Source organism: Odocoileus virginianus, chromosome 26, assembly GCF_023699985.2.
Source record: "Odocoileus virginianus isolate 20LAN1187 ecotype Illinois chromosome 26, Ovbor_1.2, whole genome shotgun sequence".
NCBI classification, from domain to species: Eukaryota; Metazoa; Chordata; class Mammalia; order Artiodactyla; family Cervidae; genus Odocoileus; species Odocoileus virginianus.
This window is the reverse complement of record NC_069699.1, coordinates 5477726-5498126: the sequence shown is the minus strand read 5'-3', so window position 1 is coordinate 5498126 and position 20401 is coordinate 5477726. Positions and strand designations below refer to the sequence as shown.

The 20401-nt window shown below is 48.1% G+C and overlaps 1 protein-coding gene across 1 annotated transcript in view; it reads right to left on the bottom strand.

The window, feature by feature from the left end:
• TRIM71 (tripartite motif containing 71) overlaps positions 1-19156 on the bottom strand; it is a 66960-nt gene extending 47804 nt beyond the window's left edge. The window contains exon 1 of the mRNA XM_070455308.1: positions 18127-19156. Within this exon, the coding sequence (XP_070311409.1) occupies positions 18127-19005 (879 nt within the window). The 5' untranslated portion in view covers positions 19006-19156. The remainder of the gene's footprint in view (positions 1-18126) is intronic.
• Positions 19157-20401: the final 1245 nt, after the last annotated feature.

Sequence of the window (20401 nt, the reverse complement as noted above, 5' to 3'; positions counted from 1 at the left end):
GCCCCCACCCCAAAGTGCAGCCAGGGTCCTCCAGGACAACTCAAGACTCTTCCAAGAAGTTCAAAACCAAAATTTCCTGAAAAGGGAGTCTTCAGGAATAGAAGTTACCAAGTGGTCGCCCCAATTGACCAGGCAGGCCTGGAAAGCTATGAATTTTCTCAGAAATGTTTGGGACCACATCAGCCTAGATTCAGTGATAAGAACCCTTGAAAGCAGTGGTCCCCAACATTTTTGGAGTCAGGGTCCAGTTTCGTGGCAGACAATTTGTCCACGGACGGGGTGGGGGTGGCCTGGGATGATCCAAGGGCAGTACATTTATTGTACACTTTATTTCTACTATCATTACATCAGCTTCGCCTCAGATCATCAGGCACTAGAGCCCGGAGGCTGGGGAGCCCTGTTCTAAAGGACACACAGGACTCCAGCACTCTGTTGGGAAGGCTTCAACTCTCTCTACTGCATTGCCCTTTCCTGAGCCCTGAAACTTTTTTTTTTAACACGTGAGCATGAAAAAAAAAAAAAAAACAAAACCCTGAGCATGTAACATCTCATCAACAATTTAATGCTTTTACCTGTACATGACTCACCAGAATATCCCCAAGCCCCGGCTATTCTAGTTCCCTGTATGGTGATGTAAGTAAGGGTCCCCAGAAGGCACCCTCAGTTCTACTCCTTTGTGTCTTCAAACACCCGGAGAGGGCAGACACATGGCCGGTGTTCAATGAGAAGTGTGTTGATTGAACGGAATTTACTTCCACATTTTCCAAGCAATCCTTGAGGAATTTGCCTCCCAGCAGGCAACTGCTTGCTGGAAAACAATGTTCCCTGACCATTTGCATTGTGGTCCTGAAATGGCAAATGTTTAAGACAGGAAAAAAGAGAGAGAATCTGGGCCTTTGCAAAGGATAAAAATGCCTCTCAAGGGTCAAGATTTTAGGGTGTTTTACAGCTCCCCCGCACCTCAGCAATAAACCAGGACATCAGACCTGGCAACGCTGCCATCAGTCTAATTCACATCCAAAGGCCTGTGTCCCACTCTAGTCTCTATAAATCCTCCCAAGACCAGACCAGACATGAGCTCTGAAAGATTACTGCGGCAAGGGAACTTTCTAAGGTGGTAGAAATGTTCCATCATGATCGTGATGGTGGTACCACAGATGTATAAATTTGCCCGAACTCACCACCAAAATGTGTGCTTACAATGTGGGTGTTTGGGACTTCCCTGGTGGTCCAGTGTGGCTAAGACTCCACAATCCCAAAGCAGAGGACCAACATTTAATCCCTGGTCAGGGAACTAGATCACCCAACTCAGAATTCGCATGCTGCAACTAAAAGTCCCTCATACTGCAACTAAGATCTGGCGAAGTCAAATAAATAAATGTTTTGAAATGGGTGCATTTCATTATGCCTACACTACACCTCAACAAAGGTGATGACGAATGACTATTTCAAAGACAAAGCAAGATGCAGAACTACAGGTGTGTTACAAATGATACTTTCCAAGCAGCTTTATTAACAGAGTGTGCCCGATTAAAGATTAAATGATAAATATAGTCATAAAGATACTGGTGTAAAAGCACAGGAAAGGAGACCAGTGACAGAATCCAGCCTGTTACCAGGAGTTACATCTGGGGAGTGGAATTAGCAAGTTGTATATTTTTAGCTATTTAGTACTTGCCTGGATTAAAATGACTACTTGCTTCTCTTCCAGTTAAAAAACCCAACGAAGATGAAAAACTCAGGGAAGAAAAGGCAGGTCTGCAGGACCCTGCCCAGTAACTGGCACACCGTGGGCAACAGAACAACATGTGCTCAGACACGCAGTGATGGGCTTCCCTGATGGTCCAGTGGTTAGGCATCTGCCTGCCAAAGCAGGAGACACAGGTTCTGCCCCTGGTCCAGGAAGATCCCACCCGTCACAGGCAACTAAGCCCGTGCACACATCTGCTGAGCCCGTGCTTTACGACAAGAGACGCCATCTCAAGAGAAAGCCCGTGTGCAGCTAAAAATAAATTTTTAAAAACATAATAACAAGCAAAAACCCACTAACTGATGTCTAATGGGCCTACACCAAATCAAGCATTACCATTTATCTGTATTTTATGCAGATATGCATGAAATGCATTTATCAAGCATTACCATTACCATTTATTTCCTTAATAGCCACCCAACACCTAAGAGATTTTTAAGAGATCACCAGTATATGACCACAAAGCATGAACACTCAATATACATACATTAAACTGCAAGCCAGCTGGCATTCACTGAGCAAAGGTCTTAATACTCCCTTCTCGTCACCCCCAGTGGACAGCTATATTCACAACTGTTTCCCAGAAATTTAAGGGTTCAGAGAAAAGGGGAAATGAGACCATTCACTCAGTCAGGACCTCAGGCTCATCGTTCGTTCTAGATAAAATTAGATCCCACCTCCTAAGATACACTAAGAAAATATTCTAAGGTATCATTAAAGACACAGTATGCAGAGACAATGAAAGACGACTGTCAGTAACACTAAAATTTAAATTGTATACCAAGTTAAATTAAACTGAGGCTAGCCATGGACTCTGAAAAATCTGCTGGAAGAAAGAGCAGTATTTACCCAAAATGCCTACGAATTTTTTTTTTTTAACCCAGGAGAGAGGCCCAGGAACCAAGGCAATTTGGGGAGGGAATCCAAAGGGTCAATAAACAAAAAGATGCCCACCCCACAGCAATCACAGAAATGCAAAGTCAGTCCTTGGGACGAGCCATTTTTCTCCCATTAGACTGCCGGCACCGGGGCTGGATTGGGTGGGAGGAAATGTGGCTGGCAGGAAGGCAAATTAACATTTCAAATGTGCCTTGCTAGTCTCTGAGTACGGCCCTGGCTGGCGGGCCTGGGGGGGGCTCTTCCCTCCAGAAGTCACCGGGACACAAATAAACGGCAGTGGCCAATGTACAGAAAAATCCTACAGAAAGGAACAGCTAAATAAATTCCACAGCACGAACACCAAGCCCGGAGCAGTAATGACTAGCAAAGTAAGTATAGGAAAATGTCCACGTGCTTTTCAAGATGGTATTTCTATACTCCGTGCGTGTGTGTATGTGAATAGTGGTAAAGGTTTGGTAGAGAACATACCCAGATTACACACTTTGGGAAGAAGTAGGACTGGGGGTATACTTAAAAAAAGTTTCTTACAGATCATCCTAACAAAGATATTTATGTGTTGCTTGCATAATTAAATGAGGATTCACGTTAAGTGGGCCAAATTAACTATTCCTGGGAGGGAACACAAGGTAAGGTCTAAGAAAACTCTCAATTTTTCATTCATCCAGCAACTACAAGCTGAGCATGCTGAAGGAAGGAAGGAAAGGTCAAATAAATATCAGTCACAGACACATACATATTCAGAAAAATCACCACCCAGAATGACAAGTGCTGGTAAGTCTTAAACACAACTCAGGTAAGGAAAAAGCAAAACAAAAACTCAGTTAAGGGGGAAAAAAAAAAACAAAAGTCAGTTAAGAAAGAAAGGAAAAAAACTTCTCAATGTTGTTAGAAGAACACAAATTTTTAAAACAAAACTGTTACCTCTTCCTGCTTTCGTGGACCCTATCAAATGTTTGCAAATGTTGGATGGTTTTTACTAAGCACTCACTCATCCGGGTTCCTCTTTGGGGTTCACTGTGGCTAACCTGTCTGCCTTTGGCCCCAAGATGGGGTGGGGTGAGACCTCCCCACGGTGAGTGGCAACTCGTAGGAGTGCCAACTGAAAGTCAAGGAACCAAAATGAGAAGAGTTTGGCAGGCAGGACAGAGATACCGCCCCAGTTATTTTTTTAGACTCCTGTTTTCTTAACCTGTTGGAACCTCAGAATACTGTGGGCTTCCCCCATTCAACACCCAGCCTCACCAAGTTATACAAGCCAACATCGGGGCTTGTATTGTATTGAGTTGGAAACTCAACCCTTTCTCCCAAATTCAGGCCAAATATCCCCTCCTCATCCTCATCGTTCCATCTTTCACGTTTCTTAGATTTTATTCCCATATATTTATCTGCTGCTTTTCATGACTTTTTTTCTCCCCCCCTTTGGTGGAAAAGAGAGTTGATTTTGCATCCCAACAGGCAAACCATCAGAAAAAAAAAAAAAAAAAACCTTGAGCTAGTTCCAGGGGGCTAGAACAGACACACACTGATGAACACTACATTCAGAAAACTTCTGTGCTTGATTCTGCAGTAGACCCCATACAACCAATGCAGGGAGAGAAAACACATATGTGAATGCTGGAAACAGTCAATGTGAACACCATCCCTCCTTTTATGAGGGAAAATGTTTCCAACTTCTAAACAAGCTGCACTGTCACAGTCTGAGATGCCCAGATACAAAGTGCAGTTCTTTGCATGTTCCTGTATGTTACTAACATTTCAATGGAATTAACAACTTCACCTCAGTTCTTAGATCTCAAGGCACATCTGTCTTCTTACTGTACAGCATACTTAAGGGTGAATAACAACATTACAAAATTACCAACTGTTGTGAACCTCAAATGTTGCCTGCAATGAACTGCTATCTCAGCCTCGGAAAGGATTCTGCTATAACTTGCTCATAACTTGGTTTCTATTCACCACCATAAATATCAACAACCTCAATATGAAACGCCCCTTTCCCCTGTTAATCTTCCATTTAAAATGGAGACACTTTTCCATCTACACTCCACGGAGGCAATTCTTTCCAAGATTCCCTTAAAAGCTCCAGATACTTGGGGTGGTCCATCACTGATCAGAGTTGTATTTTTTATTTTTTATGTGCACCCATGTAGCTTTTTAAAAATCTGATTAAACTGGTAAAAACAAATTTTCCTCTTTGTATATTCCTCCTGAAAGCTCTGATAAAGCTAGTAATAAAATGGAAATAAAAACCAAATTGTTCTGAAAAGTTATTAATAAAGGGCAGGAAAAAAAAATCAATAAAGGGCGGGACTAATGCGGGGCTGACAGGAGCTTCCCCTGTCCGCCCTGCAGCAGTCTCCAAAGCAGCTCCTGCACTTTCAATTTGTCTTCACTTATATTATTTTTAAATTTTTTATTAAAAAAAGAAAAGATGATCTACAGTGTCGTGTTAGTGTCAGGTGTATGGCACAAGGAATCATTTTCACATATACGTTAAGGTATACATTCCTTCCTTTTCAGATTCTTTTCCCTTACAGGTTAATAGAAAATACTGAGTATAGTTCCCTGTGATCTACGGTGAGTCCCTGTTGTTCATGTACATTTATATGTAGTATACACTGAACTTTTTCATCAGGAAATATCCCATCTGATCCTCAAACAGAGAAGACACCCCTAGGCAGACGAATGCAAACGTTATCATCCTATAGAGCAATGCGGGAACAAGAGTCTCAGAGCCACTTAACTTTGCTGACAGATGTTCCAGGATGAAAATGGGGGCTCCGGCTGGGGACAGTGACCACCAGGACTCAACATATGCTCATATTTCAGGCATCAACAGTCACCGCTGCTGACAACAGGAAACACAAGGGCCCTTCAGCTGGGGAACGTGAAAACTATGGGAGATTCGTACAATGGAAAACTACTCGGCAAGAAACAGGAGGACCCACTGCCACCAGCCTCCTGCCACCTTCGAGGACTCGTGAACGTAGCCTGGCAAGTGGAAAAGGCCCAGACTCGGGGATCCAACACTCTCAGAGTCCATTTCATGGCCTTCTGGAGAAGACCAGACCAGAGGACTGGAGAACAGGTTGGAGGCTGCCTGAGGCTCCGAGACGGGTACTGTGGGGTGATGAGGTGCTCTTTAGAGTGTGAAGTGATGGCACTCTCCACCCTTGTCAAAAGGTGCAGAAGTGTACGCTAAAAAAAAAAAGATCAATTGTACGATGTATATGTTTACCTCAATATGCAAAAACAAATGCCAAAAGCACAAAGACATCACGGAACGTAGTCAAAAGTGAGGTTTCCCTCTCGGCCTCGGGTTCTGCAGCTGCAATTGCCCCCCTCAGCTGTAGGACAAAGCCTGGGGGGCAGGTCATCCCAAAGGCGGAGGAGAGGAAGGGGAAGCAGGGACCCGAGCTCCTTCCTGCAGGGCCAAGGCTCCTCCCCTCCCTGAGGTCAGAGCCCTGGGCTCTGGGGCTGGAAGGGCTGGAAGGGTGTCAGGGAGGTTCCCACAGCAGGCCCAGTGCACCAGAGCCGTCGGCCCAGAGGGCTGCCTTTGGGGAAGAAGAGCGAGTCCCCCAGTCCCAAGCTGGCTGGAGAAACAAGCTCCATGAAGAAAAGGGGTTCAGGGCGGTTCTGCTCACGGCTCTGTCCCCAGGGCCTCCTACTCTACACCAAAGCTGAGTTCACAGGCACACAGGTCTGCTTACGCAGAACTTTTCTGCACTGATTTCATTCTTACTTCAACTGTGTAATTTACACAACCAAGTTCGGAGGACCCAGGGCTTGCCAGGTGGCTCAGGGGCCAAGAATCTGCCTGCAATGCAAGAGCCACAGGAGATGTGGGTTCAATCCCTGGGACGGGAAGATCCTCTGGAAGAAGGAAACAGGGTGCTACAGTCCTTCAGGTCAAAAGAGAGTCGGACGCGACGGAACGCCTGAGCACGCACACACAGGTCTGGGAACAACAGAGGCAGTCTCCCCCCAGAAGTAAGCACAGGGCGTGGGCTGCCGGGGCCAAGGGCTGCCTGCTGGCAAATCAACAGCAAGCTGGGTTAGTAAGAGTGTGAACCGCGGGGCTGGGCGCTGCTAACCCCGGATCCCCGTAGTCCCCCTTAGCCCAGGGTCTCCCCCATGTTTTCGTGAAATTTTCAAATGGAATCAAGCAGCCAAGTGGGAGTCCATCTTCCATGCTGTGCTGCTGACCGAGCTCTTAACTGCCTCTTAGCTTAAACCTGTCCCCCGAGTGGGCCACACCTCTGCTCTGCCAGCTGCAGACCTCTGACTCTGACGCTAGGGAACTTGAAGGGGGGAGAGCTTTTGCTCTATGAGTTCTGCTTCCTGGGTGGAACTTCCTTCAACAGACTTCTCTAATCCAGCTTCACGAGTCGCTCCAGTGGCAGCACCTAATTCCAGGTTTCTAACACTGAGCCGACCCACAGGAACCCAGAGGAGTATTACCAACCCCCAACTTTTTCTCTTCTCAATCTCCCAACCCAAGGAGGGGAGCTGCTTCCCGCCAGCCAGGCACGCAAGTAGACTCTCCTTACATTGCAATTTCCCAGCTAAAACCTCAACAACTCAAATAACAGTCAATAATGCTTTACATTAAATTATCTGTTAAAGTAACTAAACGTGGCTCTAGCTCCAGACTGATAAGCTATTTCCTCTGCATATCAATAGCCACCCTCCTAAAAAGGGTAAAAAAGGAGGGGAGACCTGGGAATTCCCTGGCAGTCCAGTGGTTAGGGCTCAGCGCTTTCACTGCTGTTATTGAGTCTGATCCCTGGTCAGGGAAGGGAGATCATGCAAGGTGTGCAGATGGCAGGAGGAATTAAAAAAAAAAGGAACGGGCCCCTAAAACTACCATAAGTTCACTCCTGGATAGGTATCTGGTAAAATTAAAAAGTTCCAAAAGATACCTGCACCCAATGTTCATAGCAGCACTATTTACCATAGCTAAGACAGTGTCCATCGACAGATGAAGGGATAAAAGATATATATATATATATATATATATATATATATATACACACAGCCACAAAAAGAATGAAACTTTGCCACTTGCAGCAATGTAAATGGACCCAGAGAATATGCTTAGTGAAAAAAGTCAGACAGAAAATATGACAACACTTATTCGTGGAATCTAAAAAATGAAACACATGAAACAGCAAAACAGAAATAGATGCACAGACATAGAAAATAAACTAGTGGTTACCACTAGGGAGGGGCAAGATAGGGGTATGGAATTAAGAGGGACAAACTACTGTGTATAAAATGGACAAGCAGCAAGGATATACTGTACAGCAGAGGAAATTATACTCATTATTTAGTAATAACTTTTAACAGAGTATAATCTATAAAAATACTGAATCTCTATGCTGGACACCTGAAACTAATATACTACTGTAAATCAACTATACTTCAGTTTTATGAGATGGGGAGGGGGAGCTTAACTCCTTTCTCAGGGATGCTGAAAGGCAAAATCAGATAAAAGATCAGATCATAAACACTCTATAGTTAAGCCAATGCAGGCTGCTAGAAATCAAAACCCACTCCCGCCTTCTTTCCATCTTCTACCTAAATCCCTTCGTTCTTCAAGATTCCTGTCTTTCAGCCCAAACTCACCTCCCTATCAGAACCTGTTCAGATGCTGTAAGAGCTTGCTTTAACATTTAGATTTCCTCTGGTAATGTAAATAAGACCACAAATAAAGTAGCCGAACAGGAAGCCAAGAATCCCTCTGCCCCATTCAAACAATTTTCTTCCAGTTCCATCCTCCCAGCGAGGCTAACCAGAGGCTTGGCACAGAGCACAATTCTAAGCAGCAGACGTGCAAGTATTTTGACAACAAATCTTAACACATCAAGTCCTCTGTCAGCAGTAAGGAACTGCCCAAATTATTTCATGGTATCAAATACCATTTGGCCATCAACCAGAAAATATTTTTTAAGAAAGATTAAAAAAAAAAAAAGGATAAGTAGCTTATTTAATTTCACAAAGATGGAATTTTACCCATTTGACTGCAACTTGCAGGAAAAGTTGAAGCTAAATTTTTTTCACGATACTGAAAACATTTTTCCTAGCTCCTTCTTCAAAGCATCTTTATGTAAATCATAATTTCCCTCCACAAACAGTTCTCGAAAACTACTTCAACCATTTCCACCTGAAAGGTCCAGAAATCAAAGATAAGTGACTTGTCCAAGGTCTCACAGTTACTCCAGGGCGACACTGGGCTGTTAGCCCAGATCTTACGAAGCATCTTCCCATTCTGTGGCTTGAAAAAGAAGTCTTTGTTTCTGATAACAAAATAAAGGCAGCACCACCATTTTCCATCACCACTGGGAACCGGCAATCCAAAAAACATCTTTCTCGATTTGGTCCTTAAGGCCACCAACATCAACCAAGGCCAGATCTGGTATAAGAGCCCCAAACCCACTAGTGTTAGAATTTCTATTTGCTCTGAAGTGCTGGGGTGACAGGGTGAGCCTATGTTAAGAGGTGGTTGGCAGAGGAAGCACCCTTCTCACTTTGATACTGACAGATCTCCTATGAGACTTAGGCGTCATTTCAAGAGATTAAACTCAAGGCCTCTTCCTTGCTAAATTACTGTTCAGACAACACATTAACCCTGGAAGGAGAGGCAGTCACAGCAGCACTAGTCACACTCGCTTTTACCAAGCTGCACCTGTGTGTGCATTCTCAGACACAAAGTCGCGTTCGACTCTGTGACCCCACGGACTGCGGTCCACCAGGCTCCTCTGTCCATGGAATGCTCCAGGCAAGAATACTGGAGTGGGCTGCCCTTTCCTTCTCCAGGGGATCTTTCTATTTCAGGGATTGAACCCGTGTTTCCTGCATTGACAGGTGGCATATTTACCACTGAGACACGTGGGAAACCTCCAGCTGTAAATTACTTGTATGTTATTTAATTTTCTCCTTGGTAACTTAAAAAAAAAAAAAAAAGACCAAAACCAAGATAAAAACACAAGAAGCTAAAGATTCAAGCAATAAATTTAACATTAAGTAAATTTCAGACTTTTAAGACCAGTTTCAAAAATATAATTCTGGACTTCCCTGTCTAAGACTGCACTCCCAATTCAGAGTCCAGGTTCCATCCCTGGTCAGGGAACTAAGTCACACCTGCTGCAACTAAGAGTTCAGATGCTAAGACGCAGCTCAGCCAAATGAATACATACATATTTTAAGACATAATAATGATGTATTTGCCAAATATTGTACATAAATTAGCAGAGCGAAAAGAGTGCTGGACCAGGCAAGTTCCTGCTAAAATCACTTCACCACCCCAGCCTGTCTCCCCATTTGTAAAGTATCAGTTTTTCTATAATGATTTAAGGCCTTTCTTGTGATAATTGAAGTTTCCTCTTCGGGAACACCTAAACACACAGCTGACAACACCGTGAAATTAAAGCTTATAAAATATTCCCATCTCTGAAATCAAACTGTTCCCTTAAGCAAGTTGATCTGTCTCCTTGAAATGTCTCGGTCCCCCAAAAGATCAAGACTTTAAAGATTAATGATTCTCAACACATCATATAAAATGTAAACAGAAACATGGCCTTCCACCAAAAAAAAAAAAAAGCCACAGGCATTGATGTAGCCTCTAAACACACTTGTGCCCATCTTTACACTAGTCTCAGGGAGCCCTATAACCCAAAGATGGTCTAGACCAGAAGTTAAAGTTGAGGGCTAGTTTTTCGAGAGTGAAATAAAGTTTATGCATGTTTCTCCAGTTCACCTTGCATCACTTGAAAAATCACTACACCTTTCCAATTAGATCAGAGTAGACTGACAGAAGCCAAAGTTTCTAACATCGACAAACAGTTTTCTTTTACAGCATCCTCTTTGGAGGAAAAAGGATAGGGTGAGGAGTCTGCTTCAAAACTCAACAGCTTATTAATTACAAACAGCAAGGTCCTACGTACAGCACAGGGAACCACTATTCAGTATCCTATGATAAACCATAATGGAAAATAAATACTAAAAAAAGAACATGTATATATGTGTAACTGAATTACTTTGCTATATAGCAAAAATTAGTAATATTGTAAATGAACTACACATCAATTAAAATTTTTTTTTTTCATTAAAAAAAAAAAAAAAAGTTTACAGGGACTTCCCTGGTGGTCCAGTGGTTAAGAATCTGCATTAGCAAGGCAGGTGAAACAGATTCCATCCCTGGTTGGGGAACTAAGATCCCACATGCCAGGGAGCAACTAAATCCTCATGCCTGCTAAGACCCAACACAGTCAAATAAGTAAATAAATAATTTTTAAAATATTTAAAATTGCCTTCTAGTGTGCCATAAGACACTTTAAATATATTAATTAGAATGCTTACAACACTGCAAAGTGTTACAGATGAGAAAACTAAGGCAGCACAAGAATCTCAAAACCACATTGTCTAAGAGTGCTTAGGTAAAAATAAACCTAAAGAAACATCACAAAAACATTTTCCCAACTTCTACCAAAACTTCCTCTACTATATCCACTTTTCTGCTCAGCACTTATCCAGTACAAGCCTGGAGATGAGCCTCGGGAAAAGATCTTCCTCTGACCCTTATCTTAAAGAGAGGTAGAGGATACAGACCAAAATCTTCGATGTGGTCTGCTGAAACACACTATAATCATGACTGCTGATGCCACCTCTTCACCATTCTCGTTTTCTTAAACACCTGTGCTGAAGATGTGCTGTCAGATCCATGTGAAGCAAAATCTCCATGCCCAGACTTTTTCTTAGAAGAACATTTTTAGAATTATGTCAGTTGGTCAAAGATATGAAAGAAGTTTGCAAAACCCATTGTCATTTCAAGAAAAAAAAAAACACATCTTCAATTGCAAACAGTTAAGGCTAGATGGAAGGAAATGGCTGGCTGAACTTTTCAGGAGTAACAACTAAAGGATACAGTTGCTGACCTTTGACAGAGGCTCAGGGGTTCCAAAACCAACTCAGGGACCCTCAAAATTCACAGGGTGCGGGAGCCAAGAAGGGAACCCTTGGTCTACACAACTGACCTGATCCATTTCATTATCTTGTGCTCTGCTTCATGCAAGCCCCATTAATGTTGGCAGAACGTGCACTTTGCACAAGTTTGTCAGGTAAACAATCACAATCAAGAATTAAGCCCGGGCAGTCCAGGGCTTTAAGACTCCCGCACTTCCACTGCAGGAAGCGTGGGTTTGATATCTGGATGGGGAACTAAGACACCGCATGCCGCCTGGTGTAGCCAAAAAAAATTTAAAATAAATTACGCGCTTATTCATGATCAGGCCTCCTCGTCCCAAAATTTACAACTTCAACTTGCAGTCTGTATATTTCTGAAAGCAGTATCACTGAAGAATACCACTTCCTTTTGTAAAGCAATTATCCTTCAATAAAAAATAATTTTAAAAAAAACACCACCTCCTTAGGGGAACTGTGTGGAAAATTGTTTGGGGACAAATTTCCAATTTCTCATGTCTACTGACCCTTAAACTGGGATCATTATACAGATGTACTAAAAATATGACTCACTAGGTGGGAACTGATGCTCAGGTAAGAAAAATCTACATGAAAGAGGACAAAACAAAACATTGGTCTGATATCTTTAGATTAAACTGGAATCTCCCCCAAATTTCAGCTGGGTTTGAGTGGGAGATGAAAGCCAGGAGTTAAGGGTCTTCCCCTGTTTCATTCCACCCTACCTTCAAAGCCAACTGCAAGCAAAGCATCTAAAACACGAAGAAGTGTAAGATGCCCTCTGAGGAGGCAAAGAATTCCGCTGGAATAGGGTTTAAGCCAAAGTCTCAGATGTAAATTGCCTGCGCTCAACCCCCCACACCCCTCCCAATTTTTCTGTTAACAAGTCAGAGCCTTGTCAATCAAAACAGTCAATCTGGTTTCAGTCAACTAGGTTTGTGGGTACAGACAAAACCTCAAAGGGAGGAGAATAATTTAGTACTGAAGAAGCGGGAGGTCGCATCAACTGAAGAGGAAAAGATGGCTCAGACTTCCTCCGCCAAGTCATGAAACTTGAAAGCTCAAGGGAAGGCGCAACGGAGCGGGCTGCGAGGGTAGGCATCTTGCTCCCTTTGGTCGACTGTAATTCTTCATCAATACCTTTCCGCTCCCTTCCAAAATAAGAGGTGGCACAAACACCATCAGTGAGTCAAGCCCTGAACTCTTTGTTAGTTATGGGGAAAGGCAGGAGGAAACCGCCTGTGTGGTAGAATTCTTCTCAATCTTTCCTTCAAGTGTCATGAAGAATGACATCGAAATGGTCCTTTATTCCCTAAGAATGAATACATCTGAAATAAACCTTGCCCTGTGAGATGAACTGGTGAGAATAAGCAACCCATGTGACTTCAGTAAGCACCAAAGGATATAAAACTTGGACGGTGTTAAATGTGAGAGCTATATAGAATTATCAAGTAAGTTAAAATTCCTCATAAGCAGAAAACGCTTATAAAACCTTTCTTCTCCTGGCAAACTACTTCAACGACAAAAGAATTTTAACCATTTCACCTCCTCCTTTATGGCTTCCTCCAAAGCTAATTCCCTTTCTACATATACGAAGTTTTCTTTTTAATGAAAATATAAAAAGCGAAACAGTTGCGCTCAAAATTTTACATGTGCAGAGAAACTAAGAAATTCTACATTTTAATGTTGGTTTTAATGCCCTGAAATCTGAAAAGGACTCCCTGGAATTAGCATTTATAAGTAGCTAAAATGGGAAGGAAAGCTGGGATGGAAAAAGGCAATTTTACTCAGTCTTTAAACACTTTCAGACTGCTTTAGTCCTACAACTATTTAACTTGTAAACACTGAGTCATAAAGAATGTATAGTGCTATCAAACGAACTGAAAGTACCCGTTTTCTTTCTAAAATATTTTCACTGTTTGCAAAATATATATTCCTAGCATTGGAAATCAAGATCCTATAGACCAAAACCAAGTCTATGCAACTCCCAAACTAGTGTTTACTCCTTAGCAAGAAAAACTGGTCGTAAGTCTCCAGAGACAGCATTGATTTCACAACAGCCTCAGTATCACCAGCATCCTTTCTGACTCTCGGCCATGCCTGTGAGGCAACCTCATCAGCACAGCTTGCCCAACTAGCCACTTGCCTGGGAGCCATGTTGGTGAAACGCATCTCTGTGCATTTTATGGAAGACCAGGCACATTCCTCCGATCACATGTGAATATTTTTCTTTAAAGTTCACAGTGTAGAAAGTATATTTAAAACTAACATATTGAGAAATCAATAGTGAACATTTCTCTCCCAGACATTTTCCTCAAGCATTTTCGTAATTCAACAGATTTCAATCTACAAATGTCCACCTGCTGAACTGGATTCAAAGCAGGAACCTTCCAACTATTTCCAAGGTATGGAAGGTCTGATTTTCCAGTGAATAGGCGAGATTTGTGTGCTAAGCAGACATACATCTACCAAGTCCTATCGAACTGGTTGAGGATGCGGAGCAGAAACAACTAGAATGCACATTTTTACTTATTTTTTACTCTTGTCCTTAAACAAAAAAACCTCTTACTATGAATTTTACAATTTACGAGGCACACACATATAATTTTAAAACACAAAGGGACGCATGCCTGAGAAAACTTGGCCTCTGTAAATATAGAATAAAATATATTGATGCCAATTCGGGTACAATCCCCATTCACAGGAGCTTATTCAAATTAAGATACAGGAGTACATTCCACAATCAATTATTTTAGGCAGCAAACCTTCTTTCTCCAGGGTGTTTGGGGCTGATTTTTGAAGAGTGGTTTCCTCAATATTTGGGGTCAACATTTAGGGTCATATTGAATTGGAATTCTAGAACCTATCTTTCAGGGAGTTTGTTACACACAGACACAGAAATAAACTGCATCATTCCCTTCATCCCATTTTCCATCCAAGAGACTCAGGAAAATCCACCCCCACTTCCCACCTAACTGGGAACCAACATTGCCATCTTCGGGGTCTACAAAGAAACCCTCAGCTCAAGATGGCAACTGGGTCACCCCTGCCCTGCTCCCAAGTGACAAGGCCTTTCCGGGGACCGGAACAGGCTCAGACCCCACTCAGCTTCTCCCATTTACAGAGCGCTGCCGCCCGGCCCTGAACACACACAGCCTTTCTGCCCCCAGTGTCGCCTCCGAGGCGGCCAAGGCAGGGCTTGCTTCCCACGTGCAAGCAACACAGCATTAAAGGACACCTCGTGACGACCGGAGCCGCGCGCTCCGGCTCCGATCAGCTCCCCAGCTCTCCCCGCAGATGCGTGCAGACCAGACCCTGCCTCGGCCCCGCCGCGTCCGGCTGGCGGAGACCGGCTCCGGGCTGGTCGAGCCGCCTCCGTCCGCCTCTCCCCGGCCCCCGCGGGAGGCGCGCGGCCAGCGGTCCCGGGGCGCCGACCACCCACCCCCCGCCCCATTCCCCGCCAGGCCGCCCGCCAGCAGGCCTTTTGGACTGACCACCACCGAGGCGAAAAACCCAAACTCTCGTTTTTTACCTGGACCAAATACAGAGGAGGAGGAAGCAACCTTCATTCCGTTCGAAAACCCAGCTTCTTTCTTTTAGGTTTTCCGGTTGTTTTAAACCAAAGCTCAAGAGAACCATCTTGTCACGCTGGCGGGGATGCTTAAGGAACAGAGTCTGGGGGAAGAGACCCGACCGGCTACCCTCCTAAATGCCAACTGTTGACGCACTCTCCCTAAAATTACAGGGGAAGAGCCAGGCGTGGGGGACCCCCTGCCCAAGGTCAGGTGGCATCAGTCACCGTAAGACAAGGGCACGCTGAATTATTTCATGGAGCCTGCTGACACCGGAGCAACTCAGAAGAACAGCACATTTCAAAAATCGAAGCAGACTGTACCCATTGAAAACCACACGGATTTAGACATTCATTTCATCACTATCAGAGGACAAGGCGGTCATCTCCTACAGTGACCTCAGGCTCTTTTCCCAATCGGAAAAAGGGCTTTCTAAACGCACATCATTCCTAAACTATTAAGGATCACTCCCTTGGAAGGAGAGAAAGAATTTAGGCCCGGGCTGGGACCCCCTGGGTGAACCAGGTGCTTTTCCTCCGAACATCTGACTTTCTCATTCACAGCCCTGGGCTGTCCCTTTAAACTTAAATTCGGTAACATTCCAAACCCAGAAAGGATTAAAAAGCTCTAAAAATTAATTTCCAAGTTTTCTTCTTTAAATTAAAACCAACAGGGGGCAGGGGGAGTAGAGTTTTGCTCAAAACTGAGAAAATTTCGTGTTTTTAAAGGATAGCTGGTTTAACAGGGTAGTATCTTAATGCCTCTACCAAACAACTTCACCAGAACTGCACACGTTAAAAAATCGAAATGTTAAAAAAAAAAAAAAAGAAAGAAAAGAAATGTTCAGGGCATCCAGGTACCTCCCAGGGTGAGGGGAACACCGCTCACTTCACACACTCCCATACCATTTGAATGGTTTTATAATTTGAAAAGTATATAAACCTTTTACAAGTCTGGCAACACTGAGCATGTACTGTTTTAACCCAAATAAAACGTATACGGATCTTTAACTGGAATATAAATAAAACCTGACATTTAAACTCAACTGCTTCGAGGGAGGGTTCCATCTACGCCCCTGCCAGGAGGGCGGATTCGAGGTGCCCTCTCCCCCTTGACACTAAACTTCCCAGTGAATTGATTCCCTCTTCCCATTCCCGGGATTGGGATTCAGATCTCTTTTACCTCAATCCATTTTTTGAAAGAATCTGCTAGAAACATTCAGCCCTGAATGTGGGAAAACTTTCAGAAGAGTCCATTCAAAGCTTTAAAAAAAGGAAGGCAAAGAATAACGGCCCGCCTAGGCTTCTTACCTAGAAAGAAACTTTGAAAATGAGGCGTCCACAACAAGTAGATTAGAATTTCAACTTTTTTCCAATAGGAGAAGCCGGCTTAAGGCCAGCAGGCAATAGCTCCGCCCTCCTCCCCAAATAACAGGTTAGAAGTGGAAAAGGCTGCGCGGGGCAAGCCGCAGCCGCGCTCGCAGCCAGCACGCCCACCCCACCTCGCAGGCGGCAACTCCCACGAGGACTCCTGTTTCCCTGCAAGGCGAGGCTCTAGCATCACCACTCCCCGAGGACTACAAGTAGATCGCATCAAGGCACCGACCCTCTCAGGAGAGGCTGAGCCTTAAAACTTTCAGCCCCTTCCACTCAGGGGCTCGAATAGGCTTAAGGTAGCACACGATGTGAAAAATAAGCAAGAAAGGTTTATTCAACAAACAGCCAAGAGCCAAGTGAACCCAAAGGCTGCCCTTCAGTCCTCGGGCTCTGCGTGCCCGGTTCGAGCCGCGTGCAGCCGGGGCCGGCTTGTTCCCCAGGGGCAGTCGAGCCTCAGGTTGAACGGGGTGGGGACACCTCCCAACCTGGGAAACCGGTTCCCGGAGAGACCGAGACCGGGGCAGGCGGGGGAGGCCCGAGGACTTCCAGCTGGGTGAGGGCAACAGGCAAGGTCCCCCCCGCCGCCCGCAACCCGCAGCCCCGGGCGCAGCGGTGGGCCCACGAGACTCAAGTCCACACAAGGCAGGTTCAGGGGCCAGAACGCGCTTTTTCTCCACGTAGGGGAAACGGAACCTCGGGAGCTGGAGGCTAAAGACCCGAGGCCCTCACAGATCCGCAGCTGCCAGCTTATCCCACACAATCCCAACTACAAGCATAGCCCGCCCTCAAGATCGCGCACGTGGAAAATCAGGGCATTCCAGGCACGTGTACCCCACTCTCACCCACTCGATCCCCTAACTCCTGGCCAACGCCTTACTTAAAAGCAACCATCGATGAACTTCAAACCAACAAAACTAAAGTGGGGAAAAAACCTAAACGGGAGCCCTCAGTATGCTGGGAAGACCCTGGTGTACCCCCACAAGACCACATCTACGCACAGAGACACTCACTCACAGACTCACACACGCCTGCATCCCATGTCTTACTTAAAACAATAGCCTGCCCGTTTTGTCAAACAGAAACGAGGAAAGCAAAGTCTCTCAAGAAGGGGCTATCTCCAACCTCGGAAGCTGTCTGGGGGAGCAGAGTAGGCACCGTCGCCCACGGAGGCCAGGTCTACACAGGCACACACATCTGTGTTACCCCAGCTCCTGCCTATAACTGGAGACAGCGGTTACCACTTTCGGCCAGCAGAAAATTAGATATGGAAGCGGGGGGAGGAGGCGTTCGCGTTCTGGGACCCTCGGCGGCCCGCACACAGAAGCCAGCTCTTCTCCGCACACACACAGGGTCGTCGGCTCAAAGGCAGTGACTGCCACGTAGTCAAAAAGAAAACCGGAGAAATCCGGAAGGGGGAGAGGACTCCCTCCCTCCGTCGGGGACCTGCCCGGAGACCCCTGCGAGCAGCCGCGCAGCGCCCCTGGGGCCCAGACCCGCTGCCCACGCCGCCGGGCCGCAGTCCCCCCGCGGGTGCGGTCCCCGCACTCACCTCGTCGTCGTGGTGCTGGCAGAAGCCGAGGCGCTCAGGGAAGACGGAGAGGAGGGAGAAGGGAGCGCCTGGGAAGGGCGGCCCGAGCCCGAGCTGTTGCGCCGCCGCGGCGGCGGCGGCGGCGGCGGCGGGGCCGGGCGGGCCGCGCTCGATGTAGTGGTCCTTGGTGAGGCGCACGCGCTGGTGCGCGCGAACGCAGTTGTCGCACAGGTGCTCCTGGCAGTCGAGGCAACGCGACGAGGCCGCGTTGCCCTCGTCGCAGGAGCTGCAGCCATGGGGCCGGCGCAGCAGCAGCGCCGACGGGGAGCCTGCGGGGCCGCCAGGCGCCGAGCGGGGCGGCGCGGGCGGCGGCGGAGCGGGCGGGAGCGGCGGCGGCGGCGCCGAGGCGGCCGCGCGCGGGTGCGCGTGGTGCGCGTGATGCCGGTGGTTGCTGCCGTGGCCGCCCGCGCCCGCCGCGGCGCCGGCCCGCCCGTTCTTTGGCGGCGGCTCGTCGGCCGTGGCCACCACGGCGTCGAGCAGGTTGCTGAGCAGGAAGGCGGACGAGGGCAGCGCGTCCATGCCCGCCGCCTCGGCCAGAACGACCTTCTGGTCGCACACGGGGCAGCGCAGCTTGAGCGGCTCTCCCGGCGCGCCGCCGCCGCCGCCCGCCGCCGGCAGCCGGTGCGCCTCGAGGCACGGGCGGCAGAAGGCGTGCAGGCAGGGCAGGACGTGCAGGCGGCGCGCCGCGGCCCCGGGGCCCCCGCCGCCGCCCCCCGACGACGTGGACGTCTGCGAGGATGACGACGATGCCGACGAGCTGGAGGAGAGCGGCGCCGGCGAGCCGCACATCTCCTTGCAAAGCAGGCAGATCTGGAAGTCGGTCTCGGGGAACGAAGCCATTTGCAACCAGGCCCGGAGGAGGGAGGAGACCAGAGAGGAAGAGGAGGAGGAGAGCGCGGACGAGGTGGGTGGGGGAGCCGCCGACTCACTCAGAAAAAAGGCATCGATTAGGCCTACGCACGGGAGCCGGCACCAGAACGGCGCGGCCGCCTCGGCCTCGCCGCGCCCGACCCGCGCGCTGCCACCCGCGACGCAGCGGGCATTAAATGCCACTTTCCAGAGGCGACAAGGATTCCTCCCGGAGGAGGACGCGGGAGCCGCGCGCCTCCCGAGGCGGGAGCGCCGGAACAAGTCCTGACACGCGAGGGGCGAGCGGGGGCAGGGAGGTCAGAGGACTCCCGGAGCAGCTGCAGCTTAGCTTCTCGCCAGCCAAGGGGAATTGTCCCCCACCCCCAAGTCAAGTCCGCTGTGCAATCCCAGTCCCGGCAGGAGAGGCAGAATTTGGTTCGACGAGTATTTGGTGCGTGGGCTTTTCTTTAAATGGATTTAGTCTCTTCTTGGGACAGGAAGGCTCCCCAAACTAGTAAAGGCGGGAGCGGCGCGACGCCGAGCCCGTGTCCCCCCGCGCGACGCCAGCCGCCCCACCGCATGACGCGGCGGCCAGGGGCTCCTGGGTGGCCCGGCGTGCGGCGCTCCGGGCTTGCGCACGGCCGGGCGCGGCCTCTCTGCAAGGGCGGTGAGCCCCGCCGCAGCTGCAGCTAGTGGGGCCCGCCGCGGCCGCACGCGGGTAGTACGCACGCGCGCCCCACGCGCCTCGAGTCTCCCGCGCGCCCGCCGAGCCCCGCCGAGCTGCCGGCGCTTAACACGCACGCGCGCCCCACGCGGCCCGGGGCCCTCTTGCCCCGGCCTTGCAGGGCCTGGGCGCCTCCCACGCGCTCCTTCTCCTCCGGTTTAGCCGCGCCGCTGCGCGGGGCCGCAGGTCCCCGCGGGCCGTCGTGAATTATTCATCGGCAGGAAGATATTAGATGTACCCGCTGCCCGCTCCGCGCGAGCCGTCGTGCAATGCTATCCGAGCTCTGCGCGCGCCCCGCGCCCCTCCTCCTCCTCCTCGCGTCCGTCCTCTCTGAAACCTTGGCAGCGAAGGGGGATCACATTTCCTTTGTCATCGGGCCATTTCGCCCTCGCCTTGGTCCCCCCCTCCGATCTCGAGCCGCGGGGACGGAACCTCCACCGAGGCGCGCCGGAATCAGTGGAACCGGCAACGGCCCAGCGCGGTGAGATCAGGAGCCGCGTGGTCAACGCCGCCGGCCCGCGCCCGCGTCATCTTCTTTCTGAAACCAGTCGCCGAGAGAGACTCGGGTGGCCCCGGCAGCGTTGCGCCTACCGGGCTTGGCTCGCGCTGTGCGCCCTGGCCGCCCGGGGCTTTGAACAACTCCGCGATTCGGGCTGCGTGCGT